Here is a 27,590-nt window from a genome sequence, read left to right as displayed (position 1 = left end):
GTATGTTCTGAACATTGGCCTATAAATTTCAAAAAAATAAATATATATGGTAAAGAAAGACCCTCTTCTCCACCTTCTATTTTTAATTGTGTTAAGTCCAGCCTTGTACCAACTGCACCTCAAAAGTCAAGAATTACAACTTCATCAACTTCTGGTGCAAGAAGTGTACAAGCTGATCAACTTGAAACTTTTAAAGCGATGGACTCTTTGAATTTCAATGATGCGATTATTCATTACCAAAAAAAAATCCCAAAAGATTTATTTAAGTGTATAGTTGTCTACAAATGTGATGAAAAAATTTGTTTTCAATCAACTGAATTTTACTGTGGTTTACCAAAGTAAGATAAGCTTTCTTTAAATTATTATAAATTTATAAAAAAAAAATAAAATTAATTGTTACTGATTTTCTTATTTGATTTTTTATAGGTTCATACTAAATCTTTCTTCTAAATTAAAATATGAGACGTATCATTGTGGATGCTTATGCTATGTAACAAGTTTGTCAAAAAATCATGTAACTATTTTAGACAAATGGTCGAATTTGGCTGAAGCTATAAGATAATTGACTAATATTGAGTTATCGATAAAAAAACAAGTTATTTTAGAAAGTTTATCTTCTATGAAAGTCTTAAGTATTGGAGATACACTGTATTCTTCAAACACTATTGTTCGAGCTTTTGAATATTTTTCTGTTTCAAGAGTACTTTATAAGCGAATTCGAAATGATTATCAGCTTCCCAGTGTTTCTACTCTACAAAAATTGACATCAAAAGCTTCAAAATTAAACAGTGATGAATTTATTTTGCATGTTTTTTGCAAACTTACTAACTGACAACGACAGTGCATTTTAATAGTTGATGAAGTATATGTTAAACCTTCATTAACTTATCACGGCGGAGATTTTTTTGGGAAATCTGTTAATCAACCAGACAAATTAGCAAAAACAATATTAGCTGTTATGATTAAATGTCTTTTTGGTGGACCCACTTTTATAGTATGCATGATTCCAGTATGTTGTCTTGATTCAGATTTTCAGTATGAAGTAGTTGATTCTATACTTGGATCAATTTCAAATGCAAATGGAAGTTGTGTTGCGATTATATGTGACAATAATAAAGTCAATGTAAAGTTTTTCTCTCTCTTTGAAACTTTAGAAGATAAACCATGGCTGACTAAAAATAACATTTTTTTACTTTACGATTATGTTCATATATGGAAAAACATAAGAAATAATTGGATTACTGAAAAAACACAAGAAATTCAACTTAAGGATGATGATGATAATTTAATTGCAAGGTGGAGTGATCTTAAGAACCTTTACAACTTAGAAAGTAAGACACTTGTGACTCTTTCACGTTTAAATACAGCTTCTATCTTTCCAAAACCTGTTGAGCGACAAAAAGTTTCTTTGTGTTTGAGAGTTTTTTGTGATGAAACTCTTTCTGCCTTATCAACACATTCTAAAATAGACCAAACCAATGTTAAAGGAACTGTTTTATTTCTAAAAATGTTTATAGACGCATGGAAAATTATTAATGTTCACAAACTGGGTGATGATAAAAGGTTAAGAGACCCATTGCGCTCTGTCATAAATTCGACTGATGATCTTCGTCTGCAACAGATACTTTCATTATCACAAATCTGTGAAGATATGGATTGCCATAATGGAAAAAATAGAATTAAAACATTGACTGTTGAAACATCTAAAGCGATAGTCCATACCTTAAAAGGACTAGTTGAGTTAGCAAAATATTTGTTAAGTACATCACACGAATTTGTAAAACTTGGTGACTTTACATCTGACCCTATTGAAAAGGCATTTAATAAGTTACGTCAAGGTGCTGGTGGTGCTTATTTTATTTCGGTTCAACAAGTTTTAGAAAAAACTAAAATTGAGCACTCAAAACTACTTTTACAATATGATTCAGACTTTCGTGAGCTTCATGTTGGTCATACTTGCATGAACTGTCAGAGGCAACTAACACAAAAGGAAAGTGAAATATTTGATTCTTTGAAAATATTACAGTCTAGTTTAACTGACTCTGTTAAAATGGCTTTAGTATACATTGCTGGTTACCTTCAATTTAAGATTGGTTATGAAGATCTTGACACTGATACATATTCATATTGTAATGAGTATGGTGCTTATCTATTAGACTTAGATAGAGGTGGTTTAACAAAGCCAACTGACATTTTAAGTCAATTTACTTTCTTTTGTTATATACTTTTTATTGCATTGGATATGACTTTGCCAGTTTGTTTGCATTCCTTATCATACTACTTTCAATCAATCAACAAATTTTTTTTTGGTTATTTTAAGAATAATAAGTGTATAAAAATTTTGTCAAATATTTTTTAAAATAATTATTCAAAGCTAAACACTCCACGCTCTTACAAGGAGCCAGCTCAAAAAATTTTAAAACTGAGTGATTAAATTAAAACTTGTGTTGTTTTTGTTGTTTGACTTATATAAAACTCTTTTGAATAAATTATGTTTCATTGAAGTTTGGTAATATTTTTTCTTCAATAAATATAAAATAAGTATGCCTTTAGTTGACAAATTAGATAACAATTGTAATTTGTTAAAATAATTTTATAAATCAAAATAAAGCCTAAATTAAATTTTTACTAATCGGCCTTCAGTTATTTTTACGTTTTGCACGATTAATAGGCCTGTGTTTTAGATAGCCGTGCTCCTATCGCGCTTTTACCACATCTGCGTTACGCACTGACAGTCCTACCTCACATTCTATCACTCTCTATATTTGCGCTACCATTACACTTACATAGAACCAACCATCACAGTCACATTTAATAAACACATCCTTAACATAATTAAAATAATATAAATAAAATTATAAAAAAAAAAAAATCCACCGACCTCACACTGGAGATTTCTACCGAGATTAACTTTATGCACTCATTTCTTCATAAATCAGTGAGATATTTGCACGGTTCACACTCTAGACTCTTTCATTATTAACTATTTTCAAACATTTAAATAATTTACTTTTGAAACAAAAGGCGAAGAAAAAATATCAAAAAAATTTTTGTTTCAGAGAAGAAAAGAACAGAAAGAAAATTTTTAAAACACACTGAAACACATTTAGAAAACATTTAAAACATTTTCTTCTCAACACCAAAAAAAAATTATGGCGAGTCATTCAGGTTCACCTCATAGTAACAATCCTAATGTTATACCACTATTTTACTCAAAAACACCATCTGCACCCAACTGTATCACACCGGACATTAAAGGTTTACCAATAGATAATTTTGATCGAAACTCTCTAGGACACGAGGAAAATGATAGGCGAGATGAGTATATTGATAAAATTTTAAGTGAAAAGAAGATAGAAAAGGTTGTCAGAAAACTATTAAATTCCACGGCAAAACAAGAAGCCGAAGCTTCTTTGGTTAGACAAAAAGTTGAGAGAAACACTCTTAATTGGCTAGAAAGCATTACAAGCTCATTAAGACCAACAATCGATAAGTCTAGTTTACCACAGTTTAACGGAGGACCAGATGATGATGTAAAAGAATTTTCCCTTCAATTTAAGAGAACTGTTACATTTAACAAATGGGACAATAATGAACAACTTTGCGCTTTTCCACTTTGCTTAAATAAATCTGCTTCGAAATTTTATGAATCCCTTCCAAACAAAATAAGGCAAGATTTACTATTAATACAACAAGCTTTTCAGAATGAGTATGATCCACCAGAACGTATTTGGATTAAGAAAACCCAACTGTATGGACTAAAAGAAGGAGAAAAAGGGCTTGAACATTTTTTAGCAAATTTAGAGAAGCTGTCGCAAGAATTAAAAGTTTCGGAAGAAACTAAAAGAGATCTTTTTATTCAAGGAGTTAATTCTAGTTTAAAGAGAAAACTTCTTCTAAGCCAACAAAAAACATACACACAAGCGTCAGAATTGCTAGAGTAAATAATTCAGTTAACGCTGATGATGACGCTCGCATAGTCGAAACCGTGATAAAAACGATGACAAAATTACAAAACCAGTCTACTAAGCATAACACTGTATCTTTTGCCGATAGCGACACACCACCCGTGGCTGCGTATAGTGCAACACCTGCGAATTTAGCTAATCTAGAAAATGTGACTAGAGAAGTAGCTAGGCTCAAATAGGAGATCAGAAAGTTAAAGGTTGGACTACGGAGACAAAATAATAGTAACTTTGGCCAAAATCAGGATTATAACCCAGCTACAGTAAATCAACCAACCTGCTTTATATGCAATAAGACGGGACATTTGGCAAGACAATGCAGACAAGAAAATCAAGGTCCCAGGATTCCACAAAGTAACAATTCACAGTATCTGTACAGGAAAAACGTTACGCAACAACCGCAATGGAGAAACAATAGAAACTGGACTCCACGAAATTTTGATAACCAGAGCAGAAACATGGGCAATAAATACATTCAACCCGATTTGAATAACCGAAATTGGAGATCCATTACCTCATATAATCCACAACAAACTTATAAGGATAATTATGTGAAATCAAGACCACAAAGTAACAAGTGGAATAACGTTCAAAATACACGAACAGGTACCCATGAAAGTCAAAGATATGTCAATCCGTATACTAGGTATAGAGAGTATTGCTCAACATCAGGAGAATTATTTCGAAAATGATGACGACATGACCTTTGAATATGAAGATGCTGAAGACTACTTTTGGAATGAAAGTTATGATTACGGATAAAAATCTTATACAAACAATCAGATACCAACTTTTGATGAGAGATATCCATATGAAGCCAACACCGGTTGTTACAATGATACACTAGAGCAAGATCATATGTCATATTATAGGCTAGATTATACTCCTCTGAACTCTTCATATGAAGATGAGAACAATTTCAAACGTCACGAGATTGAGAACTTTTGTGAACAGATCACCCATGAACTAAGCAATCTACGAGATCAGGTTCGGTGTTTGTCACAACATATTATGGAGCAAAAGTCTTTTTCACAAGCGAAAGAAGAAATAAACAACAAGGAATATCTCAGTACAATAAATCAGGAGCTCCAAAATATGAAAAGCTTCACATAAGAAGATCCAGAAGTTGTACAAGATGAAGCAAGTGTGATTATCGATCCACCAGACATCGAAAGTATTATAAGAGTTGACCAAAATTACACTGATGAAATCAATACCAATTGTTGCCCCAAATCACTAGATAATACTTCTGAAGCCGAGCCAGAAGATTTCGTTACATATCAACAGTTTACTCCAGAAAACAACGAGGAGGTTAACGATTTGGTCAGTTCCAACCAAAAGAAAGACATACTAGAAGAGACAATCATACCAGTTAGATTGGTAGATTTAAGTCAAGAACCTATGTTTGATCAAGATACGGACCAAATATCTAAAAAGAAAACTGTGCCTCAAACAACTAATCTTAACATATGGGGAAAGGTATGCAATTATTGGACAAGAATACTAATCGATACTGGAGCAGCAATCTCTGCTATAAGTTATGACCTATACAAAATGTTTAAGAATGCTGGAAACAATGTAACCCTACAAAAAAGTGAGTTACCACGAGTTACTTCTGCCAACGGTCAAACACTGTCCATAAAGGGAATGTTTTCCTTAGAGTTCGAAATTGAGAAGCATACATACCAGTTTAAAACATGTCATAAGAATCTAAACTATAATGTCATACTTGGCAAAGACTTCCTCACAGAGTACAATTGGAATATAGACTTTAAAGAAAACAAGCTATCTTTAGAAATTAATGATGGCCCATATCAGTTAGAGGAAAATACTATCTTAGAAGATAAATCACAGCAGCTTGACGGCAAGTACCAAGAAATCCTTACCACAAAACGAACATTTTAAAAACCATTTTCAACATCCGTTTTGCAAGTTTCCTGTAACTTCCCAACCAAAAATGACTATTGTTTCGAACCAAATCCAGAGCTTCTTTACCAAAGTGATGTGTATCTCCAACCTATTCTTGTATCTGGAGGCAACAACAAAGTCACATTACTAATTTCGAATTTATCTATGGAATCACAAGAACTACCGAAGGATACGCTCTTAGGTAAAGCATATCAAATACCTCTTATTGGATCACCTGAAGATGAACTAAGTTTATCAAACATTAATGCTCAATTAAACGATAATTATAATCAGCACTTGACAATAGGAAGTGAGAAAACAAAAGAGTTCATGTTACAGTTACAGAATTCCAAATTACATACACACATACATAGACGCACATACACACACACACATTTTTTTTTTTTTAATGTGCTCATAATAATCTATACTTTTTTTTTAAATTGATGTGTATCCGTGATTTTTCTTAAAAGTTCTTTAAATTTAAAACGATTTTATGCAAAAAAACGAAAATATGCGCATTTAACAAAAAAGAATGCGCAATAATTCGTACTTATTTTATTTGTTTATATTTACAGCGTTTGGTTTTTTAATTAATAATGTTTCTTTTGTTATTTGGTTTGTGTACTTTGTTTGCATTTTTCTTTTGTTCTCACTTAATAAACAACTTTATTACCTGTCTAAAACTTGTAAAAAGAAAAAACTGACAATTGTAAATTAACGTTAATGTATATTGCGAAATTCTGCAGTAAACATTTTAGTTTCATCTCATATTTTGAAATTAGTGAATGTCATTTCTTTTAAATAGTTTTAAAAGTTATAATGGACAATTTAATAGAAAACAAAGGAGAGTCACAAAAAATGAAAGTTTCAAGTGCAAACAAAAGTAAGAAACTATTAAAAAGTGACAATGAAAAGCGAAATATAAAAATGAAAAAAAACAAACATTTTATTATTGAGAAAGTGAAACCAGCAATACCAAGTAACGAATTTGTTTTGAGCTTTTTTTAATTTTAAATATCTAGTTTAGGATATAAGACTATAGTTTATAATGTGAAATCTTATGATTATAAGATTTCACATTGTACAAGAGCAAACTCAACCTGAATATTTTTGTTATTAACTTTAGTTGATCAACTGCCAACTGGATTGGATATTTTACAACACATAGCTTTTATTAAGTCGACGCTTTCTAAAACATCAAAAAAGTCAATGATAATTGCATGCTCGGTAAAAAAAGACAGAAAATACGAGAGATTCCCTCTTCAATCAGATAATAACTTGATACAATAGCTGAATAAATTGAACAAAAAATATTTGAATTTGAAAAAAAGATGCATAGGAGGTCGCCTTTAGAATTAAAAAAGCAACAAGACTTTAGAAAGGAGCTGGGAAAAATCTTTTGGGCAGGAATAGCTGACTTACAAACCTGGATAAAGAAAGACAAGAATAGATCAGACCTAGATAGGAAAGAGGACCTAGATTTTTTATACGATCAAGAACACAACAGAAAGTTATTTCTAGGGCCTGAAGACAAAAAATATAGCGAGAAGGTATTATATTATAATATAAATCCATATTATAAACCCTTTTTCTGAAGTTAATAACTCTCCTATCATTGCTCACTCTTCTCCAATTTTTCATTATTTTTTATTTTGGGTACATTAATTTTTATTTTATAATGTATGCTGTTTAGATTTCGGAGAATACAAGAAAGAGAAATCTATCTATAAAAAATGCTGCTAAATCAGTAGAAATAAGTTCAGAGTTAGAATTTGGTACGGACACCAGCGAAGATTCATCCTTTGATTCCGATTTTGAACCAGGATATCGGCGTTCTATAGAGTCAAGTAGTCTTATAAAAGCTGAGATCCCAAAAGATATTATTTCTGATAATGTTGCTCTAATTGCCACAATTACTGATATTTCTCCAAACGTTTTGACAAAAGTTACTGCTGCAATCCTTGATTGTTCTGGGGTTGATCTTACAAATGTAAATTGCAGTAGGCCAACAGCATCTAGAAAGATGAAACAAACACCTCATGAAATGGCATTTATTGCTAAAGAAGATGTCGAACTTAGCATGCGAGCTTCTCCCTACCCATGCATTATACATTTGGACGGAAAGACACTTTTTGAAATTAATAATGGAAAAAAATTAAAGCATGATAGACTTGCTGTTCTGGCAACTATTGATAAAATTATCTTCTCGGAGTTACGCAATTACCCTCTTCATCTGGAGAAGATCAGTACAATGGTGTAATGAAAGTCCTAAAAGAATACAATCTCGAATTAAAGATTGGATTACTTTGTTTTGATACCACATCAAGCAATACAGGAATACATAAAGGATCTTTAATAAGAATATCTACTGAGTTAAATAAGTATCTAATTCTTTTAGCTTGCAGATATCATGTTTCTGAGTTGAGAATCACTCACTTTTGTGAGGCTATAACAAATGAAAAAACTACGGCCCCCAATAACCCTTTGTTTAAACATTTCAAAAACTTGTTTGAGCAGCCTAATTTTGAGTACAACCCATCTATGTTAGTAAAACTTGGTTGGGAAGAAATTAAAGGAACCGTTGTTGAAAAAGCTGCTACAGAATCTCTTGAGTATTGTAGATCTTACTTATTGAGAAATAATATTGTAAGGGAAGAAAGAAAAGAACTTGCTGAGCTAGTGGTCAGCTATCTTTCTCCTTCTATCATTAAAATTCGAAAAACTGGAGTGGTTCATCATGGAAGATTTCTTGGGAAATCTATATATTATTTAAAAATGCAAATTCTTTCAACTCAAATTGATTTTATTCAAAAAAATAGAGAACATATTAAGGTAATAACTAAATTTATAGCTTGTTTTAATGCAAAGTGGTACCTGCAATCAAATGATACAATCAAAGCTCCTTTTATGGATGTAACTGCTATTCATCAAATGTATCAGTATAAAGCAGTATGTGCAGAACCATTTGCTGTTGATGCTGTTTTGAATTCTTTATGTAAACATACATGGTATCTTGACTCAACTCTGATTCCTTTAGCCTTGCTGGATGATAGTGTTGCACTCGAAGAAAAGAAAAAAATTGCTGCTGCAATATTATCATTTCTAAAACCTAAGTCATGTTACTTTAAAACTGAAAATAAGCAAAAAAAAGATATAGAAAAATTGTTGAAAATTGAACATAACATTCATCAGCAAATTCCTAGCTTAGCTTCTTTGGTTGATGAGTTCTCCTGGTTAATGTTTGATATGATCGGAATAAAAGATCAACGAATTGATGATTGGCTGACCTTGCCACCTCAATATTGGCACACGCAATCAACATATAAACTATTTTTAAATTTTGCAAAAAGTATTGTTTGTGTAAACAACCACGCTGAAAGGGCAATTGGAATGATGCAACAATTTGTTCACCGCTACAGAGACAAGGAAGAAAAACAAAATAGGCTTATTGCTGTGGACAAAGTTCGCTCAATTTTTAAGGCATCAGGCAGTGAATCTTTATTAACCAAGAAAAAAAATGAAAAAGTTATAAGCAAGAAAAGAATCGCAAAGGGATTACTTAGCTTACGCTAAAAAATTCAGAAGATAGCTTGAACTTTAGTATTTATATTAAAAAAACATTTTTTTAAAGATACAAGTTGCACGTAATTTAAGTTTGTATCATTCAATCAACCTTTAAAAAAATGTTTTTCTAAAAAGCTTAATACAAATAAAATGAAAACCAAACACTGTGATATAAACAAATAAAATAAGTACGAATTATTGCGCATTCTTTTTTGTTAAATGCGCATATTTTCGTTTTTTTGCATAAAATCGTTTTAAATTTAAAGAACTTTTAAGAAAAATCACGGATACACATCAATTTAAAAAAAAAGTATAGATTATTATGAGCACATTAAAAAAAAAGAAATTTAAAAATGTTAAGATTTACCTTGTGCTCAAAGCCTTGCTACGAGGGTACTATTTGGGGCATTTTTATGGGGGTTTTGACGCTTGAGCACAAGGTAAATCTCAATATTTTTGACTTTTTTTTTGTAATCGTATTTTTTTTACATTTGCCCCAAATTTAGCTTGTTGTGTATTCGCGTTTTCGAAATTTTTTTTTTTTTAACACCCCTAAGACATATATATATATATATATATATATATATATATATATATATATATATATATATATATATATATATATATATATATATATATATATATATATATATATATCTGTTATTTAAATTGAGAAAAACAACATTTTAATAGTACTTAAAGTTTCGTGCCTTACGGCAATCATCAGCTATTAATTACAAATTAAAAACGTAAAAAACCGTTTAAAAACGAATCAAATTTACGGTAGAACGAATTCTGACGTAATGAGCAAAAAGACGCAATCATTTAGTCTTCAGTATCAAAAGAGGATAAAAGGAACTTGTTAGCATGTCGACATTTAGATAATATTTCGCTTCTTTTGTTGAGTAGGTTGTTTTCTTTATGCGATAAAATTTCAAACTTCTCGTGAAGGCAAAGGTTACAGGTCTTGGTTTCAGGGTTGGAAGGTTTGCATCGCTTTACAATTCTCCACTTTATTATAGGTGTGATGGCTTTTTCTTTTAATTTCCAAATTTCCTTTGAAAGTTCTGTATCATTCTTATACCTGACCGTATTAAAAGATTTTACATGGTTAGCATATCTTAGCTTAAATGGTGTCTCGCTAATGCCAAAATAAACTTTTTCTTTGAGTTCAAGATTTTCGGAACTCACGATAGCTTTATAAACGATGTTGCTTAATATACATTGATTGTTTAAAGGGCAAGTAGTTTTGTTAGTACAGTTGCAAGTGTTTTTTGGTATGCTTTTTTGGTCTTGTAAAATTTTGTGGTTATGCGAATTAATGATGGATTTTACGTTTCGCATACAGCTATAACTTACCTTGATCAAATTTCTATTAAAAATTTTGTGCAATCTATGATTTACCGGGAAGTGAAGGTCAACCAATGCAAGTAAACGGTTTCCTATTTTTGTTTCCACGTTTTGACTGAATGGAGGGTTAAACCATATAATGTTTCGCTTGCGTTTTGTATTTTTAGTGGTGGCAACATGATGTTGATAACTAAGTTTACATTTATAGCCTGCTTTATTTAAAGCCTCTTCGTAAGGTGGAGTAGCATTTTTAAAAATAAGTTCGTTTGATGAAGTTGAAGATAATCTTAGTTCAACAGTGCGAGGTGGTCTTTTGATAACACTTGGTGGATGGTTGGAATCACAGTTGACGTAACTCAGTTCGTTATCACATTTCGAGTAAGGTCGAAAAGAAGAAGTTTTCAAAAAAAAAAGTTTTCAACAAAAGAAGCGAAATATTATCTAAATGTCGACATGCTAATAAGTTCCTTTTATCCTCTTTTGATACTGAAGACTAAATGATTGCGTCTTTTTGCTCATTACGTCAGAATTCGTTCTACCGTAAATTTGATTCGTTTTTAAACGGTTTTTTACGTTTTTAATTTGTAATTAATAGCTGATGATTGCCGTAAGGCACGAAACTTTAAGTACTATTAAAATGTTGTTTTTCTCCATTTAAATAACAGATATATATTAAGGTGAGTCGAAATGTAAAAAATATTAAGTTGGAGATCCTGTACATGTCTAAAAAGTTGCTTTTTGATGTTCTCGTTTGAAAAAACCTCACTTTTTATTTTATGGACAGTGTCTACAGGTCCCAACTCTGTCTAGAAAGACTACATAAATACTCAATGTTAGTGTAATGTATTGCAATGTATTACAAATTAAAAAGAATGTAAACTGTAACGAATCAATGTTAAACAGCAACAATACAAAATTGTTTAACCTAACTGTTAAAAAAATCTTTCTTGCTTTCTATTTTTGGTATCTCTAATCTGGATTTCTTACTCTGTAACACCATGCCATGATGGGACTTTCTTCCATGAACTTTACAGCTCGCAGCGCTAACGTCTTTAATTGTTCTCTCTACTGCCTGTGAATGACATGGAACATCGGGCAGTAGTATTGGATGTGTGTAAGTAAGTTGATCATTTGAAAGGTGTGATAGCATCGGAGGAGACGTAACATTACTCTGGTCCCAGTCAATCATGTTAATGAACGATGTCGCAGCCAGATTTAATGTTATATCCTTCTTATCAAAGACGCGAACCGGTATGTTACTATTAGTCTGCTTCTCTTTTGCTCTTATTATTTGTTCTACTGAAAAACGACGAATTTCCAAATCACTATCACTAACTGCAGCTAACAGAATATTTTCAGCATGCGCAAATTAGCAGTTATTTTCGAGAACAGGACAAACCACAGCCTGATCTAATGCATCAAGTTCCTGAAACAACTGAACTAAGTAAAAGAAGTTGTTAGCACCATTTTGGCAAGAAGAATTTGATTTGATTTTGAACCAAGAGGGTCCGTAAAAGTTTAAAATGAAATGCGTTACTCTTCTGAGAGGTTCAGATGCCACCTCTAGACATGTAGAGACGCAAAATCTTGTTGGCTTTCGTCAACCACCGAGCATGACTTATATTTCCAGGTAAACTCTTCTCGAGGAAATCAATATCTGTAGAAGCCTGACGTCCACGCTGTACTACTAGACATGCTTTCAAAAAATACAGCTGGTCGGTGCTAAGATTCTTCTTGACAGCTTCATCACAATCAGTCACCTTACCAGTAATTGGCAAATAATTAACGACAGGTAATTCATTCGGATCATATTCTAGAGCTGAGCTAATTGTACCTGTCGATGTGGAAGGTCCTGTAGTTCGAGCAAAATCCACGTCTGCCAAAAACCTTCTAAATTACAGCTCGTTACAGTGTAGAAGGCATACCAACCACTGTAATGGTCTACCTAAGTTCTCCTCCAATTTTCTTATGATTCCGTTGCTTTTTCCTGTATTATTATTATTTGTGCCATCACACACAACACCTTGAATGCTTTCTACGGAGTTTGTCTCTACAATAACTGACATTAACTCCTTTGTTATATCAGCAGCTTTACTACTTTCAGGAACTATGTAGTAAAAATGTATATATTTTCTGGATACGAGACAATACATTAGTGTTCTTCTTTTTTACTTCTTCTACAACCAAAACTCTCAACTAATGTAACGTCTTGTTTTCCATCAAAGCCTATACAGCACAATTCCTTATTGCTCTGCATATGTTATTCAACCAGAGTATCTCTCCATAAATTCCTTTGTCGACGTAGCTTTGAAGGATCAAGAATTGTTGGTGAAGACAACATACTGAGGTCTTTTAAAATAGCATTAACAATAAGACATGTATCTCTGTTGCTAATTTTGCATTGATCAACTGCTTTACATAATTTCTTGTACTTGTTTCTGTTCTGCACTGATAGTGTCTCTTCCTCTGATGTATAATTACTTTCAGACGTGTTACGCTCATCCTCGTCAATATCTTCCTCAGTTTCATATTCAACCTCTTTTGACTGTACTTCATCACACACTGATTTCATAAATTTGCGTTTTGGTCTCTTTGCCAGTGTTGCTGTCGTTTTTTTGTCTACTCCACCAATTATCATATTTCTAACAGTTTTCTGGTCAACCCAGAAATCCCACTCTATCAATGGAATTTTATTTGGCAGTGGGCTTGTGCATAAGTTCCAATCTCTAATGCCCGAATCAAAGCATTTGCAGGTACAAATGTCAAATAACTGCTTAAAAGAATTCAACTTCTCAGTGAACGTGTCTGATGTTCTTTTTGCATCTTGAATATTTTTCAAGTGTATGTACTTTATCCATAAGTCTTCTAATCCTAATGATTGTGCAATTCACTTCTATTGTGGGAATACTTGCTTTTGAATAAACACATTTCATTCTGTGTGCTAAAATTGAATATCTTTCTTGCAAGCTAATTTCTAATACTGTTTTCTGATTATAATAGAACGCCTTAATAACGTCTTCATATGATGGGATTTGATTTTCAGGAAGATCAACTAACTGTCCAAACAATGGATATTTAGTTTTACTTCGTGTACACATACTATCCATATTTAATATAATTTGTCTAAAATAATAAAAAAAACTACAACAAGTTATGTTTACAATAAATAAAAGCTGTTAAAACAATTTTTCATAAGAATTTAGTCAATAAATATTCCAATATTTATACAGACTATAATATGTTTAGCCCTCTCATAAATAGGCCTACATGTTAAATGAAGTGATCTTTCTACAGTCTAAACTATAGCATACTGTAGTATACATCTATATTAGCCTACTTGAATTTTACTAAAGATCTATTATTGCAAAGAAGAAAATAAAATTACAAAATAATATATTAGATATTTTGCTTGTTTCTAAAAAATCCAGCACATGGTTTGTTGCTAATGTTGGTGATGTCACATGTAAATAACGTTATAAAATTTATTCCATTTCTTTTTTAGCACTTGTAGTTAGGTGCTAAACCATTAGCCAATGCATTTTAGTCAATGATTTATAGTTGGTACGTATTTAGATTGTACTAAGGAAATGGTTAAAATACATCAAATAAAACTTTAATCAAAAGTTGGGACCCCTAATCGTTTCATAAAAAATCTTTAAATATTATTTTCATACTGTACTGATGCCAAGGCAACTTTTTGTTCATGTACAGGAAAGATAAAAAAATTCGACCCACCCTAATATATATATATTGCTCTATTATTATAATATTGAGCACTCTTTTACGCACAAGAGCTTTGTACTATTTTGATATAATACATAACCAATCAATATATATATATATATATATGTATAATATGGTTTATATATGTTGACAAGTAAGTTTGTGCATTCTGTAAAAAGTGCTTAATATTCTATGAAAAAAGCAGCAATAATACATTAAATAAGAAAAAAAAATTACCAAATTTTGTTGCAACTTGTAATTTTCTCTTTTTTTTTGTATAATAAAATCTAGAAGAATATGTCATTTTTTCAAGTATGCAAAAAGTATACTCTAGTTGATCAAGAAAAAGGAAATCAAATGTTGCCTATAATCGAAATTCTTTGCCGAAAATGATGGTTTATTCTGAAACTGATAGTGATTCTTCAAGTGATGGTATTTCCACTTTAAGTTGTTTAAATTTCTTTGATGATTCCAATGATGGTCATATATTTGAGGCTTTACCCCGTTACTCTACACCTATCGAAGATAATTTTGTAATAGATAATGATTCAAGTAACACTAGCTCTTCAAGCATTGAAAGTTATGATGTTGGCCCTGTTATTTATGGAACAAGCATATCAAAACAGTTCTATATTGAGAAGTTGAATAATCTTGCCAGAGTAAGCACTACATGTTCTTGTGGTAAATGCAATAGAATGTGTATCAAAAGAATCTTACTACTACTGCTGCTGCTGCTGCTGCTGCTACTATTACTACTACTACTACAACTACTACTACTACTACTACTACTACTACTACTACTACTACTACTACTACTACTACTACTACTACTACTACAACTACTACTACTACTACTACCACTACTACTACTACTACTACTACTACTACTACTACTACTACTACTACTACTACTACTACTACTACTAATACTACTACTACAACTACTACTTCTACTATTACTACTACAACAACTACTACTACTACTTTTACTACCATATTACTATTATTATTACTATTATTATAACTATTATTATTATTATTATTATTATTATCATTATTATTATTATTATCATTATTATTATTATTATTATTATTATTATTATTATTATTATTATTATTATTATTATTATTATTATTATTATTATCATTATTATTATTATTATCATTATTATTATTATTATTATTACTATTATTATTATTGTTATTATTGTTATTATTATTATTACTATTATTATTATTGTTATTATTGTTATTATTATTATTACTATTATTATTATTATTATTATTATTATTATTATTATTATTATTATTATTATTATTATTATTGTTATTATTATTATTATTATTATTATTATTATTATTATTATTATTATTATTATTATTATTATTATTATTATTATGATTATTATTATTATTATTATTATGATTGTTATCATCATCATTATTATTATCATTAGTAAAAGTATGAAGCACATTCTGATTAAGTTTTTCATTATCTTTATGTCATATATGATGTATGAAATTATGTATCTTTATGTAGTGTAGTGGTAATTAGTAGAGAATGAAAGGTCGAATCATTACACCAAAAACCTAAAACTATTTTAAACTGTTTTTAGGATCACAATCTAAGTAAAGAAGCTGTATCAAGTGTTAACAATTTATTTAAAGAAATATTTGCAGCTGCAAATTTTCCAACCAACTATGCATTACATAATTATAACCTTGATTATAAAAAGAATATTTTGATGTCTATGGAAGGTGACCAATTCAGTTATATTATACTTGACATTAAGCAACAATTGAAAACAATCCTTAAGAGAAACTGGCCTTTATTATCAAGTTATTTATCTTTAAAACATGGAAACCAAGGAAATAGTGAAATTGATCTGTGTGTAAATATTGATGGTGGAGCAGTTGGCAACTCATCGCAGCTGTCCATGTGGCCTATCTTAGGCTCAATAAAGCAACTGCCACTAAAGATCCGAAGTAGCTATAAGAATATGTTATTGGCTGGCATATGGGTTGGAAAATCAAAGTATGATTTTAAAACAGATGGTTCTAATTATTTGCAGATATTTGTAAACACCTTTCCAACTGATATAGATTTTAGAGGAGCAATGATAAAAATAAATTTTTTGTTCTTGATTTGTCATTTACCTGCAAAAGCTAATATTTTGCATATGGTGCAATATAATGGTTACTTTGGCTGCACTGTGTGTCTAATTCCTGGTGTTCATAGAAATCACAGACATCTGTATATAAGTAGTAATGAATATGAACTGAGAACAGATGAAAGTCACCAACAAGATATTTTAAATAAAACTAATGATGTAACTGGTTTGTCTGCATTACATAAATTAATGAAAATTCCAACAGGTGCACCAATTGACTACATGCATAGTGTCTGCTTAGGTTCAGTTAGATCATTATACTTTTATTGGAAGAAGTTTCAAATGCTTAATGAAGCTGATGTAAATAAAATGAGCCAATTACATTCATCCTTTTTGATTCCAAGCTCAATAAACAGGCCTCCACAATCATTTAAAGAGGCTAAAGATTGGAAAGCATCACAGTGGAAATGTTTCCTTTTGTTCACTGGTCCAATTGTGTTACTAGATTTTCTGCCAGCTGAAAGCTACCTTAATTTTCTATATTTATCAAATGGTGTAAAAATTTGTCTTGAATCTACTAATATTGAACAACTTGAAAATGCAAAGTTTCTTTTGAAAAATTATCATAAATATTTGTCTACATTATCACAAAGTTGTTATACAATCAATAACCATTTACTTTTACATTTGCCTGATCAAGTTAAGAAATATGGTATTTTATCAGAGACATCTGCATTTAGCTTTGAATCAACCATGGGCAAACTGCGCAGATTGATAAGTGGTCCAAGAAATATTTTTTCTGAAGTAGTCAGAAAATTTATACAGAAGCAAAGCGATGAGAAATGTAAGTCAAATATAGGTCCCAGCAAAAGTAATAGCATATATTCCTTGGGAAAAACAATTACTACCAATGTTTCCGCAAATTCTTATGCTAGAATTGTTATTTATGGCAAACAATTTAACTCCACAAAATATGATAGAAATGGAAAATATTCATCAATGCATTATGCCCAATTGAGCAATAATGATCATGTTGTATGCAATTTTTTCTATTTTGATGGTAGTTATTGGATTGCAGCTGTAAATGAACTTGTTGATGGTACTGACTTTAGTGACTTTTATGAATCAACATTTAACCATACTCCTCACATAAAAGTATATAGTGGAAAGTCATTGGAAACCAAATATGTGAAGTGTGAAAATATAAAAAATAATTGCATTGTTTTAGAAAATTATGAATTGATTTATGTTATTAATTGTTTATCTGAGTTTGAACATGACAAAATTTTTAAACATTAAATACATGTCAATGTTTCTAACAAATGTTTGTGTTTTTTATATTTAAAGTGGTTTCTTTTATATCTTGTTGATGTAAAATGTAAATGCTAAACTAAAATACACCAGCTTGCCTATAATTTAAATTCTTATAATAATATTATGTACTTAGTTTATATTTAGATGGAGAAGCGCTTGGTGACAAGCAGGTGCAACAAGCCACTAATAAATTATAGTGATAAATTATTACTATTTTTTGATAAAGAGCAGCAATATTCAATTATTTCAAGCTGCTCTAATCTTATATTACCTGGATCAGTCATTAAACCTGGTTGCATCATTCAGGTAAAATACAACAATCAATTTTATGATGCAAAAGTTGTTGCTATTAGTAATCAAAATTTTGTCAATTCACAAAAGGAGCGCCTGGAAGAAAGGTTGCAGGAAACTTGTGTGCATGGCCTAAGTTGCCTCAATGAGGAAGAAAATCTTCAACTTCCTGATAAACAGGTGTGATTATTGACAGCTATCAAAGTTATTGCTTTGGCCAAGTCACAAAATTATTTATAACTGATTATTTATTTCCAGATTTATACGCATAATGTAACAACACCGACACACAGTTCTACTGAAAGTGTTTATGAAGAAATACAAAACAAGATAAGAAGGACTGATTCAGGCTTTGCACAACTGGAGGCAATTCCTAATGATTTGATGGTAAGAAAGCTGTATTTCTAAAATTACTCACAAATGTCTCAAGTACATATGTCATATAATAGCTTGCTAACTACTCTAATATAATGAAATTTTCAGTTGATTTTGATATGTTTTAGGAATCTGATGAAAATGTTGCTCCAGAACAAAAACTTGTAAATGTTCTTGAAAATTTGAATAAAACTGTTAGTTATGACAAAATCAGTCGATAACCTTGCAGCAGAACAAGCAAAAACGAGATCTTTACTTAAAGGCGTAAGATTTAAACTAATTATTTTCAATATTTTAGAATTATATGTAATATATGCTTTACTAATAATAGTAAACAGATTATGTTTAAGATTTAGTTATTATGTTAAGCTTTAGTTATTATACTTAATTTTAGTTATTTAAGGAAAAGAACATCACCCATACCCCAACAACTGTTAGCAGCACAGAACCAATTGTAAGTTACTAAGTAATGTATTGTATTTAAAGACTACAAGGGAAGACCCAAAGTTGTCCATTTTTTCTATATTTGAGAAAAATCAAATGTTGTCTTTAAAGATTTCAGTAGTCTTTAATGTTAAACATTTTTAAATGCCTCGATAAACCCTGATAATGGTGGTTTTTTGCTTGTATAAGAAGCCGTACCTGCCCCTTCAGTAGTAAGGCTATTAATAACAGTTAATCAATAATGAAGAATTTTATTACAAATTTTTTTTCAACTGTAGATGTATGAGGGTGTTAATTTATGCACCATTATTGGTTATGAGCCATCGAAGTATGGTATTAAATTGGCGACACAATTACTCGGTACAGAAAATTTAAAGCTGTATATAATCGATCCAAAAAGAAATTATACTGGCGAAAACGCAAGAAAAAGCTACCCTGATGAATTTCGTGTGATAATAGAGAAAATTAAAGAAGCAATTGCAAAACGCTTTAACGAACAGGCTGTTGACACAGCTGTAAAAGCCATCAATCAGCTGGGACTCGATCTAAAACGAAAATGTTTAAGCAATTAAACTGAAAACAGTTTTATGTTGTATAATTGTATTTTGCTTGCTGAATATTAACCTATTCTGCGTCCACTTTTTGAGCATTTTGAGCTGACAGCATTGGATAAAAGAGCGTTTGTTTTTTTTGTAATGTACTCACTTTAATTTATCACTAAATCCATCGTTTCATAAAGTAGTTCTTTTATGTGTATTGTTCTATCAAATCTGTACTTTCGATTTTTAAAGTTTTAAATTCAATATTCTCATTTTAAACTAATTTGGATGTAGTATAGGCTAATCTTCTTCAAGGAATATGCTGTATATATTAATTTTCTTTCGTATATATATATACACACATAGAAACACACTTATGTACATTGTTAACATTTTTAATTTAGTAGTGGTTTTGTTAATAATTATAATCTTTAATTAACTTTGAATGTAATTAATTTTTCAATTAAAATTAATCAAGATATTTGTTTTGGTTATTAATATTTAATCTATATCTGAGGATATGAGTTCAAATTATTTGCAATCGGATTAAATCCTTAAGATCTTAAAAAATTTTGGTAAATATCTTTTGAATATTACAAAACCTTAAGATTTTCTAATATTCAAAAGATATTTTGTGTGCTAATTAGGACGCATTTCGTATGCATGCGCACTTAATCTTGTAAGATCTTCCATTTCTTACAAATCTTACTAAGAAATCACACTATAACTTATGAATCTTATTAAGATCTTCTATCTCTTGCAAATCTTACTAAGAAATCGTACGAAAACTTACAAATCTTAATAAGGTCTTACTAGTTTTCTTGCACGTCTTGCAAGACTTAATAATCTTACTAAGAATCTTTTTAAGAAATCTTGTTAAGATTTCCAAGATTCGTCGCTCTGGGATATTAAATGTATTATATAGTTACAACTATTTATTATAATTTTGTTGTTTTCTTATTTAAATTAGTCTATATCAAATATACCTTTATTGGTATACCTTACTAGAAAAACTCTTTTAAACATTTATTCCAGGCAGTTCCTGATCCGCTATTTATGAACTTATTCATCATAAAGAGGTTAACTGCTAAAGCTATTTTTACGATTTTATTAACGTCCTACCGATGAGCAGACACCCATCAAAATACATTAAAATTACATCTACAGCCGATTAAATACTAATGTCGCGCCCATATCGGGTTGATGCTAGTGTATTATCTGGGTTGTGATGAACAAACTATAACACCATATTTGGAGGAAATAAAAAAGAGATGAACCATTCCATTACAAGTTAACGCCGTTATGACAGATGATGATTGTTCAAGCTGGAATGCTTTTTCTAAATTATTTGAAGAAACTCGTCATTTTCTATGCCAATGTCATGTAAAGCATGCCTATCGTGGCAGGCTTCCTTTAGTTGGTTCTCATTATTTGCAAGGAATTTATTTATTTAATTTATATTTTCAAGAGAATTTCTAAAATACATGATTTTTTTTCCTAAAAATCACATTTTTTTTGAAAAATCAAATTTTACAGATATCACTTTTACGTAAAGAAAACATTTTTCTGTGGTATTTTAAGCCCATTTAGACCTTTATGAATGTGAAAAGCTAGAGAGTTAATTTTCTTTTTGGGACACTCTACTCTGTAACATATATTTCTCTGGATGAAAAATGGGCTTCTTTTTATCGCGACTTTCCACATGCAGATACTGGATAGTGGATTGTGGAAATTTTCTATATTTGTTATCTAACCCTCTGTAAACTCACTAACCATTATTTTTTGGAAATTTATGTAAACTTAGGTTTATCCTTATTTTAATATCTATATATGGTCTTACAGGTATTTAGTGTGTATATTACAAATATATTATTACTGATATAGACGGCAGAATAATCTTAGCTTTCTATTAACATATGAAAAAAAGGGGTCAAAATTACTACTTGAGTTTCCGAAGAAACCCCTTGGAAGGATTATAGTACACATATTCCAATAACAAAAAATGCAAAAATTGAAATAAAACTATTTCCTCCGAGAAAGAGATTTGCTTTTGAAATTTCAGTAATAAAAAAAGAATTGCCGGTTAACATATTTTAAAATATTTGCCTTGTAACTCTCTTGATTTTGGGTTTTAACAATCAAAATCATCTAAATGTTAATGCATCTAACTTCTTAGGCCTGCTAAATATGAGAATTAAAGGTTGAAGCTCTATGCTTAGACTCTAAACTTCAAATGCATTTGTAATTCAAACAGAGCTTTATCAAGAGCCATGAATCACAAATATCCAAACAGAATTGGCAATTTTGCAACAAAAGTCTACAATCTTAATCAAAATTTGTTAAAAAGTTTGATTTTCTAACAAAATTTAAATTTTTTTTCTTTTTTAAGACAAAGTTTTAAAAAACTCATTTTTCGAATAACATTTTCAAAAAATTCATTTTTTTTTCGGACTTTTTTCACCCCCATTTGCCGCTCTGACATATTTTGAAATTTTTCTGGGAAAGGGCACTTCCAAGTTTAATTGTTACGTGAATTGTCTTTGATAATTGTCATAAATGCTCAACTCAGCCAAATCACATGATGACTGTCGGAAAACTGTATGTTTTCTGTGTATGAGAAAGTCTGATCGAGTTCAGACTTGTGATTGCCTCATTTGTCAAATAGGTTACCTTGAGCTAAATAAGCAACACCCTTTAGGAATCTCAAACACTCAATTATCATCAACAGCTGATAAAAGATGTTTTAGCTGCTTGACCATCATTGCAAAAGGTCCCACATCATTGCAGCAAATTTACCTTCAGAGAGAACATGAAGCTTCTTGCCATAAAAGGTCCAAAGGTTGGAGAGCAAATTGCAACATCTGTTATTCTATCAAAAGAGGCATCTCCTCATAGAACTATTAGAATTGCAAGACCCAATGGTGGAAGGCCTCTGTCATTAAAACCAGTTAACTTATTATATTCCAATACATATTATACGCTAAATGTTATGAAAATGAAAGTTTACTCCAATAAACTAGATAAAAAATTGTTGCATTATAGTGACCTTTGTTGTTCTTTAAAGCTATAAGTACAAATTATGGCTAAATTTGCTTTACTTATAAAACAAAAGGTACCTCAAATAATAGATATTTAAAGAATAAAATGACAGCAACAAATGCTTTAACTAATGTGCATGTCAGAAAAAGCTCTTTAATACTGATCCTCAACTAACAGCCCAGGACTTAGTTCATGTGAAGTCTAATACAGGCTTGTCCAATTTAGGGATTAAGAAACTTGCCACAACATTGAATTAGGTTTCAAGATCTAAATTAGTGGAGACCAACTTTCTTAAAAAATTTGCTGAAATTCGAAAGCAGTTGTCAGACCACTTCACACAAACAACAATTGATGTTTATTGTGACCAGGAAAAATCCAACAAGCAAGTTGTGGTAAATTGCAAAGAGCTCACAGCATTTTTAGATGAGATTTTGAAGAAAAAGCAAGTTTGTGAGCAGTACATTGTCAAACTAGAGATTAATGGTGGTGGTGGATTTCTAAAAGTCAGCCTAAGAACTTGAGTTGACAAGATAATGTTTTCATGTTTTTGACATGAACAAACATTTCTAGGCGTAAAGCTTGATAAAAGTATATGGGCTGGTCTCAAACTAGCAAATTTGGATTTACCGATTGAAAAATCAGTGTGCTCGTTTTTACGTATTTGATATGCTTGACTTATATTCAGTGTTAAATACCTTTCTTGCATTTTCTTTTTTTCTTTATTACTTCTTAAAACAATCGTATCTCTTACTCCAGGTGCCTGATAGGAATACCATCTTGTTCAAAAAAATTAATGACGCATAGCTTCGTTTCATCATTAAGAGCATTAGGTCCATGTATTGGTTGCATATCTGGTAAATCTTTGTTAAACTGAATTGCAAGTTGTTTAACAACAGCTTCTTTTTTAAGAGGAGAAGTTGGAAGAGCACGTGTTGCTTTTTTAACAGCTTTACCAAGTGTACAACATAATTTGTAAGCGGGAGAGATATTAGATGTTATTTTAGATGAAAAAACTCTACCTTTTTTATTTCTTAACTTGTCCTTTAAACGTGCTAATTTAACATTAGAATTTCGTTTTTCCTTTTTCCGTATGGAGCCCTTTTCCGTTCCCAACAAAAATGTTACATATGTGGTGCGACTCTTAAAATGATGAACGGTGAACTAAAAGACTTAGTTGTTAAAAAAGAACATTATGGTTTTGGTCAGTCTTCTTTGGTTGCGTGGATTCGTTTTTTTGAGTGCATGCTACACATTAGCTATCGTTTAGATATAAAAAAGTGGCAAGTTAGAAGCGATGAAGATAAATCTAGTATCCAAAAACGTACAGAAGATATCAAACAAAAATTTAAAAAACATATGGGCCTTATGGAAGATAAACCAACACCTGGCTTTGGAAATACAAATGATGGGAACACAGCTCGCAGGTTTTTTATGAAGCCAGAGTTGAGTGGCGAGATTACGGGTTTAGACATCAATCTTATCAAAAATTTCAGTATTTTAATAAGAACACTTTCCTCTGGCTATGATGTTAACTGTTATGAATTTGAAAAGCTTTGTTCTGAAACCAAAACTCTTTATATTAATCTGTATCCGTGGTACTTTATGCCTGTTACTGTACACAAAATTCTTGTACATAGCACGGAAGTTATAAAAAAATGCTTTCTTCCAATAGGACAACTGTCGGAAGAGTCTCAAGAAGCCCGCAATAAAGATTTTCGTCGATTCCGCAAACACAATACAAGAAAAAATTCACGTGTTTACACAAATATAGATTTGCTCAAGATGCTTTTGGTAACATCAGATCCTGCCATCAACTCACACCGAGAATTGTCAAGTAAGAAAACTGGTAAACTACCGTTGGAAGTTTTGAATTTAATTATCCCATCTATAATACCACCACAGAATAATGAAAATAGAATTGTGTGACGATGAAGATTATTTACAGAACGATTCATCGGGTACTGAAAATAACAATGATTCATCCGATAATAATTAATTATTAATATAATTATTAAATAAAAAAATAAAATAAAATACTATTTATTTTACGTAGTGTAGTAAGTATATTTTTATATTTTGTTTATTTGTGGTGAGTATATTTTTGTTTTAGGCAGAATTTTATTACATTATTTATGAGTTGAAATTTAGTATTTATTTTTATTACTTAATTATCTTTTTCAAGACAAAAACTTTTAAAAACTTAAAAGTAATTAAAATATCGCCTTTTTTACAATAAAATAAGAAAAAAAAAAAACTTTTTATAGTAAATTGACTTTTTGGTGTCCTATAAGCTTAAACGCGCGGGGTTATTGCCCCCCTGCCTCTCCCAGGCTACCCTACTCCATAACTAATCAGTAAAACACCAAAATATTGTTAACTACATTCTTAGGAATGAAATTACAAAGCAAATTATTTTTTTCCACCTAGCTTGTATGAAGCGATACACTGTGCAGCCCTGTTAAAACCCGCAAGGTTTTAAGATATAAATGTAAAAATGTTCGTCAAAAATATTTCTAAAGATTTATCTCTGCCTGTTGATTACATTTATACCTTTTGAGTAAAATCATCAGGAATTTTAGAGTTAATGCAGGACACAGATGCAGGTTATTTTGATGCGGGAAAAACTTCATGATAAAGATTGAACTGATCTTCTGAAAGAATGAGTTTAGCTAGTTTGGTGTCATCTTTTCCAGGAATGCCTCTAATGGAGTTGAGGAAACGACGCATTTTTACAATGCTTTCCAACATCATAAAAGTTGAATTCCAGAGGGATTTCACGGTAGTTATGGTTTCACAAATTTCAAATCATCCTTATAAACAATATAACTGTCATCAAGCAACAACTCCACCTAAAAATTAAAATAAAATAATAAGAACCATTATCACATAAAAAAATAATTAGTACTAATTATTACTATTATAAACAAATAATAACTATATTATGTTTTTACTTTTTAAATTAACTTTACATCAGTTTTTAAAGAAAGATAAAAATTAATATGAATCCGATTAAAATACTTAATATTGAAACATTCATCAGTATTTATCGATATTCATCGAAAGTTTTCAAGATTTACTGTTAAATCTCGTTGAAACTTGGTATTTAAAGTCTATAATAGGAATATCTAAATAAAAGTTAATAATTAAAATTAAAAAGAAAAAACATTTCAAAACTTTATTGTATCTGATCTAACTCATCAAAAGCTACATCAGCTGGATTATTTCATGAAGCTCATTCTCCAGGACTTCAAACTGAACAAAATGCTACCTGGTCAAATTTGATCTCATGCAAGATGTATAGCTGTCTGCCAACTTGCAATTTGTGGAACAATACTAGTACTTTGCAATAACAACTCGCTCTCTATTTGATCTCATGCCAGATGTATAGCTGTCTGCCAACTTGCAAATTGTGGAACAATACTTGCATTTTGCAATAACGACTCGCTCTCTATTAGGTGAAGTACTCACTTCTTCAAAATAATTTCAAATTTTGGTCCTCGGTCTTGTCATTCTTGGAAATTGTTCAATTACAATATTAATTCAAACTAAAAATTTTAATAACTTTCCCAAAAAAAAAAAAAAATTTAAGAGCTTAAATATGCACGTCTAAGTACTTTATAGAGTATCTAAAAGCTTGTTTTTCCCAGAATGTTTTTAAAAACATTATTAATACAATTATCAGGGACATTTCAACTAGATGACATTTTATCTATACTTTAAAATTAAGTCTCTGTCTATTTGTTTGTTCTTTATGCAAATCTACACCTTTGAACCAACCTGCACCAAAGTTTGCATTTAGGGGTATTTTCACCTTGGGAATGTTTTAGACCAGGTTCCAACCACCCCAGAGTCCATGTTCAAGGTGCTTATGACTGAAACAAAGTACAAACCCCCTCCGATCATTCCTCGGCCCAGGCGAGGATGTGAAGGTGTGGCAACTCAGTGGGGATTGCTCAAACAAGTTAAAATTTTACACCTCGAGGTGTTGTCCTCTATTGTCGTGCTATTATCCAATATTGGAACAAGAGGTTTGGATAAGCCATGCAATGTAGATCCATTTGTAAGAAGAGTTGCTGCTATGCCAGTCCATGCAGCTGTAGCAGATTTAAAGCCCCTACTTATGGTTTCAGCAATCAAATAATTATAAGTAAAGATTTTTCCACTACCAGATGGTCCATCCATGAAAAACAATCTGGAATGTTGATTTTCTACACTTGGTTGCTCATCCAGTGCAGCAAGGATAGCATTACATACATTTAATTGATTGACATCAAGCAACAGTCTCATTCGATTGGCTTCGTCAATGGATTTTTGAACATTTTCATCAAAATTTTCTAGAGTAAAGCCTATAACCTTATCAATAACAGGCAGATTGTAATCAGCCAACGTTTTACCACTTTGATTAATAATCTTTTCAATTTGATGAAGAGTAGGTTGTTCAGCTATTAGAAGTGGGACTGAGCAGTGAATGAAATCTTCCATCATAAAAGCTTTGTATGTGTTCCAAAGATGTAAAGGATTGTCAGGTTCCCAAAAGGTCAAAGTAATTGAAAACAACTGTCTAATTTGCTTTGGCATACGTGTTAAAACCGCCTCAGAAAGAGTATTCTGCCATTTAGTCTCATCTTGAAACAAACCTTTCGAAACACATGCTTCACGAAACGTTTCAAGGACAGTACCATTAACAGTACGCACATCCTCCTAAGATGTTGCTCCTTCTGCTTGCAAAATTAAAAGTATAAGAAAAAACAATTCTCCAGTTGGATTAACTTTATAAATTCTCCAGTTGGATTAACTTTATAAATTCTTATCACCTTATTACCACTCCTTTGTCTAACCTTCCATTTACAATGTTTATCATTAAATATTACGTTCTTTCTTTTTCATAAGAATTGTAATCCTCATAACAAAATTTAACTTCTACATACAATAACATGTGACATGCCATGTCATTGTTGGCACAA

The 27,590-nt window shown here is 30.8% G+C and overlaps 3 protein-coding genes and 1 pseudogene across 3 annotated transcripts; all 4 read left to right on the top strand.

Moving 5' to 3' along the window:
• The first annotated feature begins 196 nt into the window (after positions 1-196).
• On the top strand, positions 197-2,359 carry LOC149889221 (uncharacterized). Its single transcript, XM_090089208.1, has 2 exons — positions 197-338; positions 427-2,359. Exon 2 carries the CDS (start codon positions 959-961, stop codon positions 2,357-2,359), a length of 1,401 nt encoding a protein of 466 aa, XP_089945334.1. The 5' UTR covers positions 197-338; positions 427-958.
• Positions 2,360-7,884: 5,525 nt separating this feature from the next.
• Positions 7,885-9,449, top strand: LOC149889220 (uncharacterized; annotated as a pseudogene).
• Positions 9,450-14,646: 5,197 nt separating this feature from the next.
• On the top strand, positions 14,647-17,947 carry LOC149889219 (uncharacterized). Its single transcript, XM_090088710.1, has 2 exons — positions 14,647-15,172; positions 16,130-17,947. The coding sequence occupies exons 1-2, from the start codon at positions 14,903-14,905 to the stop codon at positions 17,921-17,923; spliced, it is 2,064 nt and encodes a 687-aa protein (XP_089944836.1). The 5' UTR covers positions 14,647-14,902; the 3' UTR covers positions 17,924-17,947.
• A 135-nt stretch (positions 17,948-18,082) lies between these two features.
• LOC149889218 (uncharacterized) lies at positions 18,083-19,058 on the top strand. The gene is made up of 4 exons (XM_090088711.1): positions 18,083-18,409; positions 18,488-18,616; positions 18,733-18,868; positions 18,999-19,058. The coding sequence occupies exons 1-3, from the start codon at positions 18,083-18,085 to the stop codon at positions 18,823-18,825; spliced, it is 549 nt and encodes a 182-aa protein (XP_089944837.1). The 3' UTR covers positions 18,826-18,868; positions 18,999-19,058.
• Positions 19,059-27,590: the final 8,532 nt, after the last annotated feature.

The sequence above is a fragment of the Hydra viridissima genome, unplaced genomic scaffold (assembly GCF_058129835.1).
Source record: "Hydra viridissima isolate aposymbiotic clone 2 unplaced genomic scaffold, HvirCarnegie_v1 scaffold_5, whole genome shotgun sequence".
Taxonomy (NCBI): Eukaryota; Metazoa; Cnidaria; class Hydrozoa; order Anthoathecata; family Hydridae; genus Hydra; species Hydra viridissima.
This window is presented reverse-complemented; position numbering and strand designations above follow the sequence as displayed.